Source organism: Leguminivora glycinivorella, chromosome 4 (genome assembly GCF_023078275.1).
Source record: "Leguminivora glycinivorella isolate SPB_JAAS2020 chromosome 4, LegGlyc_1.1, whole genome shotgun sequence".
NCBI lineage: Eukaryota > Metazoa > Arthropoda > Insecta > Lepidoptera > Tortricidae > Leguminivora > Leguminivora glycinivorella.
Window position 1 is genome coordinate 22,124,616 of NC_062974.1, and position 13,797 is coordinate 22,138,412.

At 34.9% G+C, this 13,797-nt stretch overlaps 1 protein-coding gene across 1 annotated transcript in view; it reads left to right on the plus strand.

Annotated features, from left to right (window-relative positions):
- Positions 1–10,738: 10,738 nt before the first annotated feature.
- The window catches only part of LOC125225641 (tyrosine-protein kinase Drl), a 95,390-nt gene continuing 92,331 nt past the window's right edge, over positions 10,739–13,797 (plus strand). Inside the window, exon 1 of the mRNA XM_048129451.1 lies at positions 10,739–11,065. Coding sequence (XP_047985408.1) covers positions 10,960–11,065 — 106 coding nt within the window. The 5' untranslated portion in view covers positions 10,739–10,959. The remainder of the gene's footprint in view (positions 11,066–13,797) is intronic.

Genomic DNA, 13,797 nt, shown 5'->3' on the forward strand with positions numbered 1-13,797 from the left:
TGTAACCTTGGACCAGTACCCTCCTACTGGAACTGTGGACAGCCATGCAGCGTGGCATGCCAGAACAGTATAAACGCCGAATAGCCGCGTCCACGCCACGGGCCAACAAAGCTGTCCTTATCAAATAAAATTACTTTACCTCTATAAGGTTTTTTTTTTCTAGCCTGCATTAGTGTCCCACTGCTGGGCAAAGGCCTCCCCTCTCTTCCTCCACTCGACCCTATCACTCGCATTTCCCCACCAGTTGGGATAAATTTTTTCCAGGTCGTTGCACCATCTCCACTCTAACTCTATAAGGTTATTTCTAGTAAATTTTATTTGTGAAATTACACACAGTTTTGCAAATTTCGAAGGTAAAAACTGTATATTATACTATAAGCTCTATTCCTTACTCCGCAACCGTTCTAAACTTGTACCAGAACTCTACCAGAACTGTGGACAGTCATGCAGCGTGGCATGCCAGAAAAGTATAAACGCCGAATAGCCGCGTCCACGCCACGGGCCAACAAAGCGGCCCTTATCAAATAGAATTACTTTATAAGGCTATTTTTAGTTCGTGGTGTGAAATTGAGTTAAATTTTATATGTGTAACAATTATGAGTTTAATACGTCGTTTGATATTTTTAAAAGGGATAATTAAAAACGGGCATGAAAGACATATAATTACTTATTTATTTAAAAGCATTTTCTGATGAGAATAAGTGCGTTTTCACATTATCCTATCCGATATCGCATGTCGGAAAGATTTGAAAGGCAAAAATCAAAGATTGCGGCTTCAATGTATAGGATATCTGTCCTTCATCCGATATCGGATCGGATAATGTGAAAGCGTACTAAGGCAAGGCAGCAATGCAAAACTGACCTTATCTACTATTACCACAAAGTTAAAATTTTGAAAAACCCCCGACCGCGACCCAGTGGACCGATTTTCATGAAACATGGCTAAGAACACTCCTGACTAACACAGCTTTCAAATAAAAAAAACTAAATCGAAATCGGTTCATCCGTTCGGGAGCTACGATGCCACAGACAGACACACACAGACAGACAAACAGACAGACAGACAGACACGTCAAACTTATAACACCCCGTCGTTTTTGCGTCGGGGGTTAAAAATTAGGTACTACATAAAGCTATTTTTATGTTTGTGGTGTTAAATTGAGTTAAGTTTTATGTGCGTTTGTAATCAATGATAATTGTGACTGCTTAATACGCTGTTTGATACTTTTCGAATAGGCAGAGAAATATATTATTATAAAAAAAGAGATTAATTTCAGTTTTCTTCTTCCCCCAAAGGATCAAAGTGAGCATTTTCCGTCCTTGAACGGTTATACTGCCAGTAAGAAGATAAAAACCCTTTAGTACATTTTATAAAATTACAACTATATTTTTAAAGTTAATTTAAGTTTTTATTAACAACTTAAACGTAAAATGTTCTACATAGACATCAAAATTCAGTTAACATTGTACTTAATTCACACTTAACGGCATTATCATTTCTTTATTCAAGTCACGGATAACCGTTTGTTTAGATCCGGCAACTCGAGACGCGACAAGAGTACCCGGGAGTAGTATCCGGGTGCACAGATCAAATAAGTGCATACTGAGATACGCCACACATCACTGTCTTCATTACTCTAATGATATAGTCAAATATGACTGAAAATAATCTTTACTTTGACCTTAAAAATGCTTTTGACACAGTCTCTGTTCACATCCTTATTCATGCGCTGCAGAAGCACGGTATAAAAGGTCCTTCACTGTATCTGCTTAACAGCTATTTTATTAACCGTAGACAATCAGTCAAACTAGGCAACCAACTCAGTAATGAACGCTTAGTAACAAATGGGTTACCACAGGGCAGTGTCTTGGGACCGACCCTCTTCCTATTGTGTTTTTTTTTGTTTTCCGTTAAATTAGACACGTAGCTAGGTTCATTATCACCCTGTATATAACTATTAGTTAAATTCGCAAAAAAAAATTTTTCATCATTGTCATACATAATAAATGAATTTATTAGTGTGATAGGCCCTTAAGAATAACATTCAAGTTAGTGTCAAGTAATTGACGGCACATCATGTCAAAACAATTAACATTAGGAATTGGTAAAGGCTGTCACACACGTGTTCAGTGATTATCTTTATTTTTTTAATAACTCGATAACCGTAAGAGTTAAAACGCTAGTTTCTTAGATAAAGTTAACGGCATTCAAACAAAATTCATTCGGCACGCAGATTGAGGCAGGGCAAATATTTGCATATGCTGATAACTGATAATTGCCATTGTATTCTCAGGAAGCACATGGTTACAGAACGTAGAATAGGATCTAGTGAAAAATCGCAATTTGGCTACACAATAACTTACTTACTCTAAACCACAGTATAAGGAATATTCAGTAGTTAATCTCCGGCAGGTAGATGCGGGCGGTCTCTACTGCGCAAGGTCACGCAGGGTTGAACAAAATCTTCGTACAAAGTAAGTTGTTGTTATCTAATAGGTACTATTAGGTAACTGTACGTATTAGTATAACAATACCACACCAGTCAATATTGAATACACAAAAAAATATTATTCATATATTAGTCTTATAAGCGCAATACTAGATTGTGTAACGATCCCGAGCAAAATGAGATATTCACGGGGACGGCTTTTCACATCACGTATGTGGTAATTTATATGTTATACTTAGATATTATTTAAAACAAAAACGCACTTTCTACTACGTACCATTCAAGTAGGTACGTGTTTTTTTCTTAAATACTGACGAAATAGTATTTACACAATATTTAAGTAGGTACCAAACTTTCGAGATAAATAAGATAGATCGCATCATCTACCTAAATAAAAAACAAGTATTTGGTTGCAAAGTAATTAATGTCGTTACAGGTAAATCCTTATTGATTTTAATGCATCACTATATCTCACTTTTACCTAACGCTGCAAAAATATAAGTATAAAAACCACTTACTTTTCTGGAAGTCTAGGAATTGTGAAGAATGTTATATCCGGATTTTTAGAACTGTTCTCCATACATCCATAAACACTACAGTAACGAAATGACCTCGGCACTGACGTCATTTTCACACACACATAAAAAACAGCGCGCAAACGCGGCCCCGACTGTCCAGCCATATAATTACCAGTTTCGCATGTTTTCGCTGCATGCGAGGGGAGGGAGGGGGACACACCACGCGGCGTGAAGTTTGTAAGAAGAGTTATTACTGGTTTATACTGTGTCTAAACACAGCTAAGACAATTTTTCTATGGCGTATCGATCTACTCTATGGAATATAATAATCTGTGGTAGTACCCTAGCCCCGCTACGGGCACTCGAGAGGAGATTTAAGGCTTCGCCAGCCAATATTTGCCCGGGTTTGCTGTAATTTGAGATAATGTATTTGGATTACAATTACTGGGAATTCGATTATAGAGTTTGTTTGGGTTTGTAGGTTTTTCGATGTCTTAAATTACATTTGTTCTTAGTTTAGAAGAAGTATTTACAAGTAACGCGCTTAAGTACAAAGTTGTTTAATTTATCGAGCATGACCTGCCCATTGCCCATTTTATCCCTAGAAAAATGTGCAAATTTCATAACAATTTTTCTTTGCACAAACTTTTTAAAATTTTCCGTTTTTTCTTATAACGGAAGTGCCTTAACGTGATTGTCTCTGCCTTATGATAATGATATAAGGACTAATATATGTACCCCCTTATTCATAAACGCACTCTAAAGTTATGAAGCCGATAAAGTTCGTTTGTCCTTTTCTATCACACCAATGCATCGGAAAACGATAAACGAACTTTACCGGCTTGATAAATTTAGAGTAGGTTTATGAATAAGGGGGATATACTATTACTAATTCGATTTAGTGACTTCATATCATAGTTGTATTATTCCATATTAGGTAGGTACTGTTATCTTACTACCTATCTCATTTTAGGCGAAACTGAAAAACCATGCCGCAAATTTAAAAACGTAACAAAATGTAAAAAAAAAAACAATACAGGAACCCCTGTTGTAACTAGTTCAAGCAAACCATAATAAAACATTTTATCGAAAACCTTCCCGCTCCAGAAAAAATCTTACAAATAAATTTAACACAAAAGCATCGAAATAAAATATTCTGTTTATAAAGATTTTATCGCCTCTTTTATCGTTGCATTTTTAAAAACGGGTCATCGAGATAAACGCTCAATGTGACTTCATTTATTTTTAAAAATGGCGGAGTGTATTTAAACTTTTTTTGCGATGAATAAATTTTGCAAGTGTTGACAGTCGTGAAAAAACACTTTTAAAGAGTTGGAAAATAAAATCATTTTTTTCCTTTTTACAGATTTTAGAGAAAAACTTTTTGACAATAATTTTTACTTCCTTATCTCAAGATTGCTAATTCCTGACAAAAAATAATGAATAACTTTTAATAAAGATAAGTATAAATTACTAAAATAACAGTAGTTATTTATTTATGAGGTCCTTATTCTTATAGGTAATATGTATATGAGTACCTATTCATGATAGAAGGAAGTGGTGGTGGCAGAGTCTAGTCTATATAACCAAAGACATAATTATGTAACTCCGTATAGACAGATAAAGTCTAAGAAAAAAACGTACCTCAAAACCACACAGAAAAAGGTAGGTACGGTGACTTAAATGGCGATACACCTTTGGGGGACGCTCGGCTAGATGGCGCTAATATTAAAATTTGACATTTTAACACATATCAAACTAAGAATATGGGCCAAATTGTCAAAACTGAGGTTCAAAAGGTTTAAGCTTGTGTCGAGACATGGCAGTCTATGCACTGTGATTACACATTTTACTTTGACAGTAACTCTATATAATACTCGATCCTATTTGATAATACCGAAGTTAAGAAAACTGAAACCAGGCAGTTTTTTAAAGGAAAGTTTTATCTTACGTACCTGCCTACATTTTTTCATAATTTTTGTAAATAATAAATCTATTTTCTCCCGAAAAGGGGAGAATTCCCAAAATATTAAACTTAAGTAAATAGCTAGGAGCCATGGAGTCTTACTGCCAACATCCCTTGTATTACAATAAAACATCTCCGTAAACAATCCGTCCAATATTGTAAGAGATCGCTAAATGTTTGAGTAGACCGGGCAAATATTCCCTTTCCTTGTAACCAGAGACAAGTTAACGAGAAAAGGATGACCACTTTTTTGATTGACTTCGCGGGGGCACTGCCGTGCCCTCAGAATTCAGATGTTGGTATTAATTTGAAGGACTCCATTATAGAAAAATCGGCGTCACGCAAAATTTTCTGGCACTGTGACACTTTTTGGCAGTTGTGCAGTTCGAACGCATTATGATATGGTAAATAATGCATCCCCACCATGTATTGTGTGTGATGGACTTTTTTGTCATTTACCTACTAAGTAAATTCGACCCGAGGTGACAAGAGGCTAAGATTAAGAGCAGTTTACGCTACTAAAAGTCAGCTACCGCTACAGAGACCGCTACAAACGGTACCTCTTTTATTTTTTAATATATGATTAAGTAGAAGTACTCAATAAAAATAAATATTATAGGAATTATTTATTTTTAAAATCGGGACTTAATCGCGTTTGACTACATATTGAACTGACCTCCAACGTCTTCTCCGAGACCACGGGGACGACGTCCCTGAAACGTTGGAGTTCAGTTTAATATGTAGTCATACGCGATTAAGTCCCGATTTTAAAAATAAATATGTGTAATAATCGTGAAAATTTAAATTATAGGACTTCTTACACAGATCGGCTGAGTCTCAAATCCTGTGTGATATTAGGTACAAATTAGGCATTCGCTATTAAATATACACACATTCCAAAAGCGTGAATAGTGAATAGTATTTAGGTGAACATCTTTGTTACCAGAATCGCCCTTATCAGGCCAACTATTTATGCGATTTTTGATATGTTAATTAGAAAAAAAAAGGATATGTCGGGACGACCTAGACGCATTCTACCCAAACTGGTGGGAAAACGCTGATCCAAACAGGGTCGAGTGGAAAAAACGAGGGCAGGCCTTTGCCCAGCAGTGGGAAACTAAAAGAGGCTAATTTAAAAAAAATACAAAAAGTTTGCCTTAGTTTGATTAACTGATGACGTAAGAGCATTAGAAGTCTATATTTTTGAATCGTCTCGGTACTAACTAAGCAAACCAAGTCACTTCGATACCTAGCTCTGTTGTTTGTGAGCTTAGAGTTACAAGATTGTTATAAGGGTTTGTGAGTGCCTGTCAGAACTGTTATTGATTAAATCATGAACTGTACAAATAAGTTCTTAAAATACCTATAGAGATTTTCGAAACGGACATAAATTTGATATCATTTAACAGAGGACTGCTTCAAAAAGTACCTACTATGTAGGTAACTTGTAAAAGTGACTCAACTGAAAAGTCGAAAAAAAAATTTTAGTAAGTAACATAGAAATGTTTAAAATAAAAGCTGTTAATTAAGTGCCGCAGATCTTGAATTTTTCGATGAATATAGTTTATAATATTATTCTATATTATCATAAAATGTATTTGTTTAGTTGATAAATACCAAAAATATTATGGTAGAAATATTGATTTGAAATATTTATTGAAATGAATAAACTTATTTATCACTATTAAAAACTTTATTTTTCAAAGCAAAAAACAATTCTACTGAACGGAAATACAATTAAAAACTACGTTCATCAATCTACCATTGAATATTTGAATACTATCAGGGCTTCACAGACTTTACGATTTGAAAGCCGATTCTGTTGTAACGAATTCATTTGGTTTCCTTTTATTTTGATTCGATTCTGAACAAAAAACATCATAATGACTCATGTTGATTATACATATATGGGTAAATTGCCAGTCACTGGCCAGTGTTCAGTAATTGGCTCTATACTAATAACGTAACCACAAAATTAAAATTTTGGAAAAAATTCCTGACCGCGACATAGTGCATCGATTTCATGAAACATGGCTAAGAACACTCCCGACTAATTTTATTCAGTTTTTAAACAAAAACTTAATCTAAATCGGTTCATTCGTTCGAGAGCTACTATGCCACACACACAAACAGAGAGACAGACAGACAAACAGACAGACAGAAAGGTCAAACTTATAACACCGGTCGTTTTTTCGTCGGCGGTTAAAAAAAAAATCTTTCTATCTACTCTCTACCAGGGTAACATAGGCCGAGTCTGACCGACGTGTGTTTTTTTTTTCAGTTTATTAAATTTTATGTACATACGATTACTACGATTTAAAGTATCAGAATCAGCCTCTTGAACCGTAAAAAATATAAAAATGGTGAAAAACTAGCATAAGTTTATTTGCCACTGTCGAATAAACTGTGATAATTTTCGCCAGCACGGCGCCCGTTTTATTCGTGGCAGACAATAACATTGATTGGATTCGAAATTCGAATACGAAAATTGTAGTGTGCTTAATCTGTCTGAGTTGGTTCATAAAGTGAGTATTATTTGGAAATAATAATAAACTTTTAAAATAAATAGGAACCACCTATTATGTACAGTCGAGTTCATAAATATGTGTACATTTTTTCATCTTATTGCAAGGAGTTAAGGTAAAACACTGTACGCATATTTATGAACTTGACTCTAGGTACATGAACTATAAATAAATCCTGTAAAACTGAATAGCAAGAGGCAAGCTTGTAACAGTAAAATTTGAATTATACCTAGACGGTCAAGCAAACACAGTCAGTAAAAAAATCTATAGGACGATGTACCTTCGCCCTTACGTTTTTCAAATTTGCCTCCTTTTTAGTGACAAAATTTGCTGGACCGTTAGATTTTACTTGTCGTTGGTTCTACACAATTTGAACCTTTAGTCTTTATTAAAATGATATTTTAAATAAATTTCAGTATGTTTTAAATAGGTACGTTACTGCTTAAATAATAAAAGTACTTGTTAACTTCAACGCCAATTTTAAACTTTGCATAGAACAATGTACTCGTTAAGGAATACAATTAGCATACTTACCATAGTTCACGTTCACAGGTTTCCCCTACAAAATAAGAAGAAATATTTAAATATAGAAAAAATGCTGGGAAAGTTTGAAAGCGCATAGCTCGCTTTCCATGATTCCAAGAAGGTATTTCTCGCTTACACTGCCGTATAGCACAATACGAATCATGCTTCTAAGATATCACAGCGGTGCGGTGCTGATCTGTCGGTGTAAAAACACTCACAGATCGGTATCGTATCGCCGTGATATCTTTGAAGTATTGTTTGAATACTGTCGAGAATTATTGTTCATGTTAAAGTGGGTTTGACGATTTGGTGTTTTTATCCCAGCATTCCAAAAGAATAAATAAAAAGCATTAATAAAAATTGCTTGTTTCAAAGATTACATTTAATAAAATAATTACTATACAACTAGATTAGCATAACCCAAAGGTTGCGAGCCAAACGATGTAAAATAAAAATACTTAAATACAGAAAACTTGCAAAAAATTTTTGCAAGTGCTTGGAATTGCCGAGAATTATCCGCGAGAGCGCGCGTCTAGCATTTCTCGCGTGAGAAAACATTGCTTACACTGATGTAGGATATGTGAGACTGTGAGTACTTTGTGTCATGTCTACAGTCGAGTTCATAAATATGTGTACATTTTTTCATCTTATTGCAAGGAGTTAAGGTGAAAAACTGTACACATATTTATGAACTTGACTGTAGGTACAAGAACTATAGATAAATCCTGTAAAACTGAATAGCAAGAAGCAAGCTTGTAACAGTAAAATTTGAATTATATCTAGACGGTCAAGCAAACACAGTAAAAAAATCTATGGGACAATGTACCTTCGCCCATAAAAATTGTAAAAAATATTTTGCAAGTGTTCGCAATTGCCGAGAATTATCCTCGAGAGCACGCGTCTAGTATTTCTCGCGTGAGAAAGCATTGCTTACACTGATGTAGAATATGTGAGACTGTGAGTACTTTGTGTCATGTCTACTTGTCTAGGTGGTATATCTGTCGGTTTTTGATATGTTACGCCTTATTTGAAAAATAATTCGCCTTCGACGACCGGTCTGGCTGGCGTAGTCGGTAGTGACCCTGCCTGCTAAGCCGCGGTCCTGGATTCGAATCCCGGTAAGGGCATTTATTTGTGTGATGAACACTGATATTTGTTCCTGAGTCATGGATGTTTTCTATGTATATGTATGTATTTATATCTATACCTATAAGTATGCATATCGTCGCCTAGCACCTATAGTACAAGCTTTGATTAGTTTGGGGCTAGGTTGATCTGTGTAAGGTGTCCCCCAATATTTATTAATTTATTTAAACGAAATGTATACTCGTAAGGTTATGCCTATAAACTTTCTTAAACATTTAAAAATTGGACCGAAACATGTCGAACGCTATATCGACTTAATACGTGAGTAACCCGCTTAAAATATTTTTAAATATGTAAGTATGAGTCTCACGGGAGTTTTATAGTTAAAATTTCTTAATAATGTTTAAACCACGAAGCCAAAATGTTTAAAGTGAATACGCACCTTTACTTTTAAACTTCTGTTACTTACCGTCCGGCGATAGTTTGTAGTCGGCTTAACTGACATAACTGATAGAGTACAGGCCCCTTTAGATACAGGTGCAGCATTTAGCAGTTCTTATTAAGCACACCATCCATCAGTGCCACGTATTACTTATTCATTCGCCACCGGCCGGTAATCTAGCGCGCCGGGAAGTAATGTTTTATTGTACTATTTAGATAATTAGTTATTCTGCGAGAGGTGTATTTGAAATCAGGTTGATGTGTGGAGTGTTTATTTAAATATTCTGGGAGCATTCTGACTAATTTTTGAACTCCACTATAGTACCTTTAATATCGTGTGGAAATAAGAGTTTTGAATGATTCACGGTTATTTTCATTAGACTTATATTGACCGGGATATAGACCGTGATTACCTTTTTGATTTTTGTCGAGCTCCCAATATTTCGACGCAGTTGCATGCATCATGATCACGGAAAACTCAAAAAGGTAATCACGGTCTATATCCCGGTCAATATAAGTCTAATCGTGTGGAAAGTTTACCAAAATGTCCACATTTTAACTTTCGTGATTTTTTTTGTAAGTATACAATTGTTTCCAGGATACCTAAAACATTAATTAATCTAATTAGGGTAGTTAAATTAAAATTAACGTTGACATTATGTTGTAATATTATCTATAATATTTATGTCTATAATATTTAATAGTGGTTTTTACAACAAAGCGTAGGCATTTGCACAATATGATAAAAAGTACGTAGTGTATAATAGAGTATAATGAATTTAGAGTGCAGCAAAGTGCCCTTTTCAACCCTATTAAACATCTAATGCAAAATATTGAAGCGCAGAAACAAATCTATTTATCGCCTTACACGCTGTCGCTAAATAAACTCAACAGTATCTGTATAGAAAATAGAGCTTAATTTTATTATACTCCGAGCGGGCGTAATGCAAAACGGAAACTCCCTTGAGACAAACTCAATTAATTCCCTTTAAAACACAAGTCGCTTTCAATGAAAGCCTGAAAATTTAAACATTTTCTGATACTCTAAACGCTTCGCATCCATCGCTCGTTCCTAGCAACCTTTATTCTTCGTTAGGAATTAACGCAGAAGTGTACAGAATGCGAGACCTTGTTCAAATTGCGAGAGGGATGTTCAATGCGCATGGCAGCAACTAACTTGTTGGCTCGGAAAGCGTTTCGGAGCGGCAGTGCGGCGTCCGACGTCCTCAGCGTATCCCGCTGGGATTTACCGCTCCCGGTCTAAGTTTCCGTTACGAAAAATTCGCGGAAAGCATTCGAAATTCGAATCGAAAATGGAATGAGCCGCCGTGTTTTGTTTTTTATTGACTGTCATCATGCTTGAAGCGGGGTTGGTCGAGACATGGATACAACGTGACTTTAAAGAGATTGAGGTTGATTTTAATGGAATTGAACTGTAAGTGTTTGTGATGGCGTTGAAGAGACTTGTTATCTGGGCGGTCTGGCTGGCGTTGCCATTGGCAACGGGCCATCTCAACGTGCTCATCAGCCAGGCTGAAGTGATGAAATTGCTTGGTGAGTCTGATTAGAAACTGCACTTGTCTAAGTCTCGAGACTTGGCAAGTTGTCGGGGTTGTTCATCTTATCTGATGAAACTTTGTTTGTTGTTTACGAGAACTAAAGAACACATACAATAACTGCTGTATAGTTAGTTTGCAGTATGATAATATCATACTATAATATTATATTATAAGCACAAATATAAATATAATTTGCGCTAAGGTTAGAAAAACGGACAAAAACAAATTAAGTTTTATTACTGCTCCTAAAAAGAAAATTTTCATCAATTCACATGTGTATTTTTAATATGGTTTGTAGAAAAACTGACAAGTTACCGTCCTATCGTATGAATAATTAGTAAAAATAAATATTTTAATTATTACCTGTTAAGACAACTTAAATAATTATATTGCTACGGCTTTAAAAACTGCTATAGGGTAAAAAACGTCGAAAATGTTATTTCAGTAATTTCTCACCGAAAAAAAATAATAATTTTAGTTTTGTGTTAATTAAATGGTTGGTAGTGATACTAATGATTTTAAAACTTGTTCTGGCAATAAATTTATCATCTGATTAAACACGTTAACCCCATCCTGCAGTGAAAGTGTAAATGTGCCATTTTTTTCAAAGTTGTCCACCCCACTTTTTTTTGAATTTGGAAATTTGTATGTCGATGTTTGTTGCAACCTCAATCCTAATAGAAGAAAAAAGTGTCCCAATGATTTTTTCCCATTCCGTTACCATTTTTTCATACATTTTGTATGGTGGTAACGTAATGGAAGGTTTGAAAAATGTATGGAAATCTTGGGACATTTTTTTTCCTATCAGGATCGAAAAACCTCTCGATTCTGAGTATGAATCGCGTAAAAAATACCCATGTTGAAAAAAAATTAGGTGGACAACTTTGAAAGAAAAATGTTCCAAACAATTCAACAAGCAGAGCTGCTATTGTAGCAGGCTGTTTTCTTAATCTGTATATTTGTAGGTATATTTCAGTTGTCGTAGCGCTACGTTCGTCGTAGCGTTTCCTCGCTGTGAAGAGAAAAGCGACTACAAATTGAAAGTCGCTGAGCGAGTTCCCGGCACTCAATGTTTTAAGTTATTCAAACAATCGGCACTCGTCATTGTTAGACTTATATTGACCGGGATATAGACCGTGATTACCTTTTTGATTTTTGTCGAGCTCCCGATATTTCGACGCAGGTTCATGCATCATTATCACGTAAAACTGAAGAAGTCGGATGTCGAAGTTGCGTAGACAGCGCGCGATCTACCCTCCTTCACTTGTCATTGTTAGCGGTAACATTGCCACTCAAGAACTACTATTCTAGTATTTCTTTAGTAATACATACATACAACTATAACTATCAATTTTTATTAAATAAAAAACTGCGTTTCTTTCAAGATTACATCACATAATGACATCACTTGTGTATTGAGGTTTTTTTTTTAATCGATATGTCTCTAATATGTTATAATTATATTTGGTTTAGACTACGGTGGGGTAAAATATAAACTAAGGGTTCGTCACCGAAGGGGAGATAGAAAATAATGGACATCTAAGGTGAAAGCAAATATAGTTATAATATTTACTGTAAGTAAAAATATACTTCTACTAGAGCACTAAAACCTGTCAATAAAAATAATGAATCATCGATTATAATTATTATTTACACAGGAAACCATAATCTATAAAATATTTGTTTATAATATCTAGTCTATATGTGGGAGGGCAGCACCGTCGTCAAAGCCGAGCCATCGGGTGATGGCCTTGAAGCGGTGGCGTGTGCCTCGGATGCACATGCTGGTCGCGCGTATTACAGCAATATAACACTTTAAGTTCTCGCGCTTTGTACACATGTTTAAAGTCACACACAGCTCGAACGCGATTAATTAACATTATTTTTACCTTTTTTCCCAACGTTTCGGCCAGGTTGCACTGGCCGTGGTCGCGGAAGAACGTTGGGAAAAAGGTAAAAATAATGTTAATTAATCGCGTTCGACCTGTGTGTGACTTTAAATATATTACAGCAATGTTATAATAATTATTATTTTGTTGGACTCTAGGAATACCACCCTGTACTGTTTTGTTTAAGTATGTAACAAACGTTGAGGCTTTGTAGTTGTGGTATAAGAATTAATATTATACTTATTCGTCTCGGGGCAATGAGTGTTAAGTTCTATATGGTAACAAATTTGGCTTTATTTTTTATGAAATTTTCTCATTAGATATTAGTTACTTCAAAATAATGTCTTCTTTCAGGAAACACCCTTTTATTTTACATAATATTACGACTCATATCTTCTTCGAATTCTTTTACGTGTCGCTAAGCAAAGACGTTCCATTTAATATATTTCCGACGTGATCATATTTCACAATCAGAATGTTCATATTTCTCGTATTAATATCTACATGATTATGATTTTTATTCAAAGACAGGTAGGTTACCAATATATTCGTTATATGAATTTCATCAAAGTCAGTAGGATAACGAGTTTTTCGATTATTTATGTTTCTTATATTATGTAGCTTTCTACTTTATTTATTAGCCTGTTATATTGTTTTAAGTTCAAAATTTAACTAGGGCCTAATATAAATAAAAATAAAATAAATAATAAATAAATATTACAGGACATTCTTACACAGATTGACTGAGCCCCACGGTAAGCTCAAGAAGGCTTGTATTGTGGGTACTCAGACAACGATATACATAATATACAAATACTTATATACACAGAAAACGTCC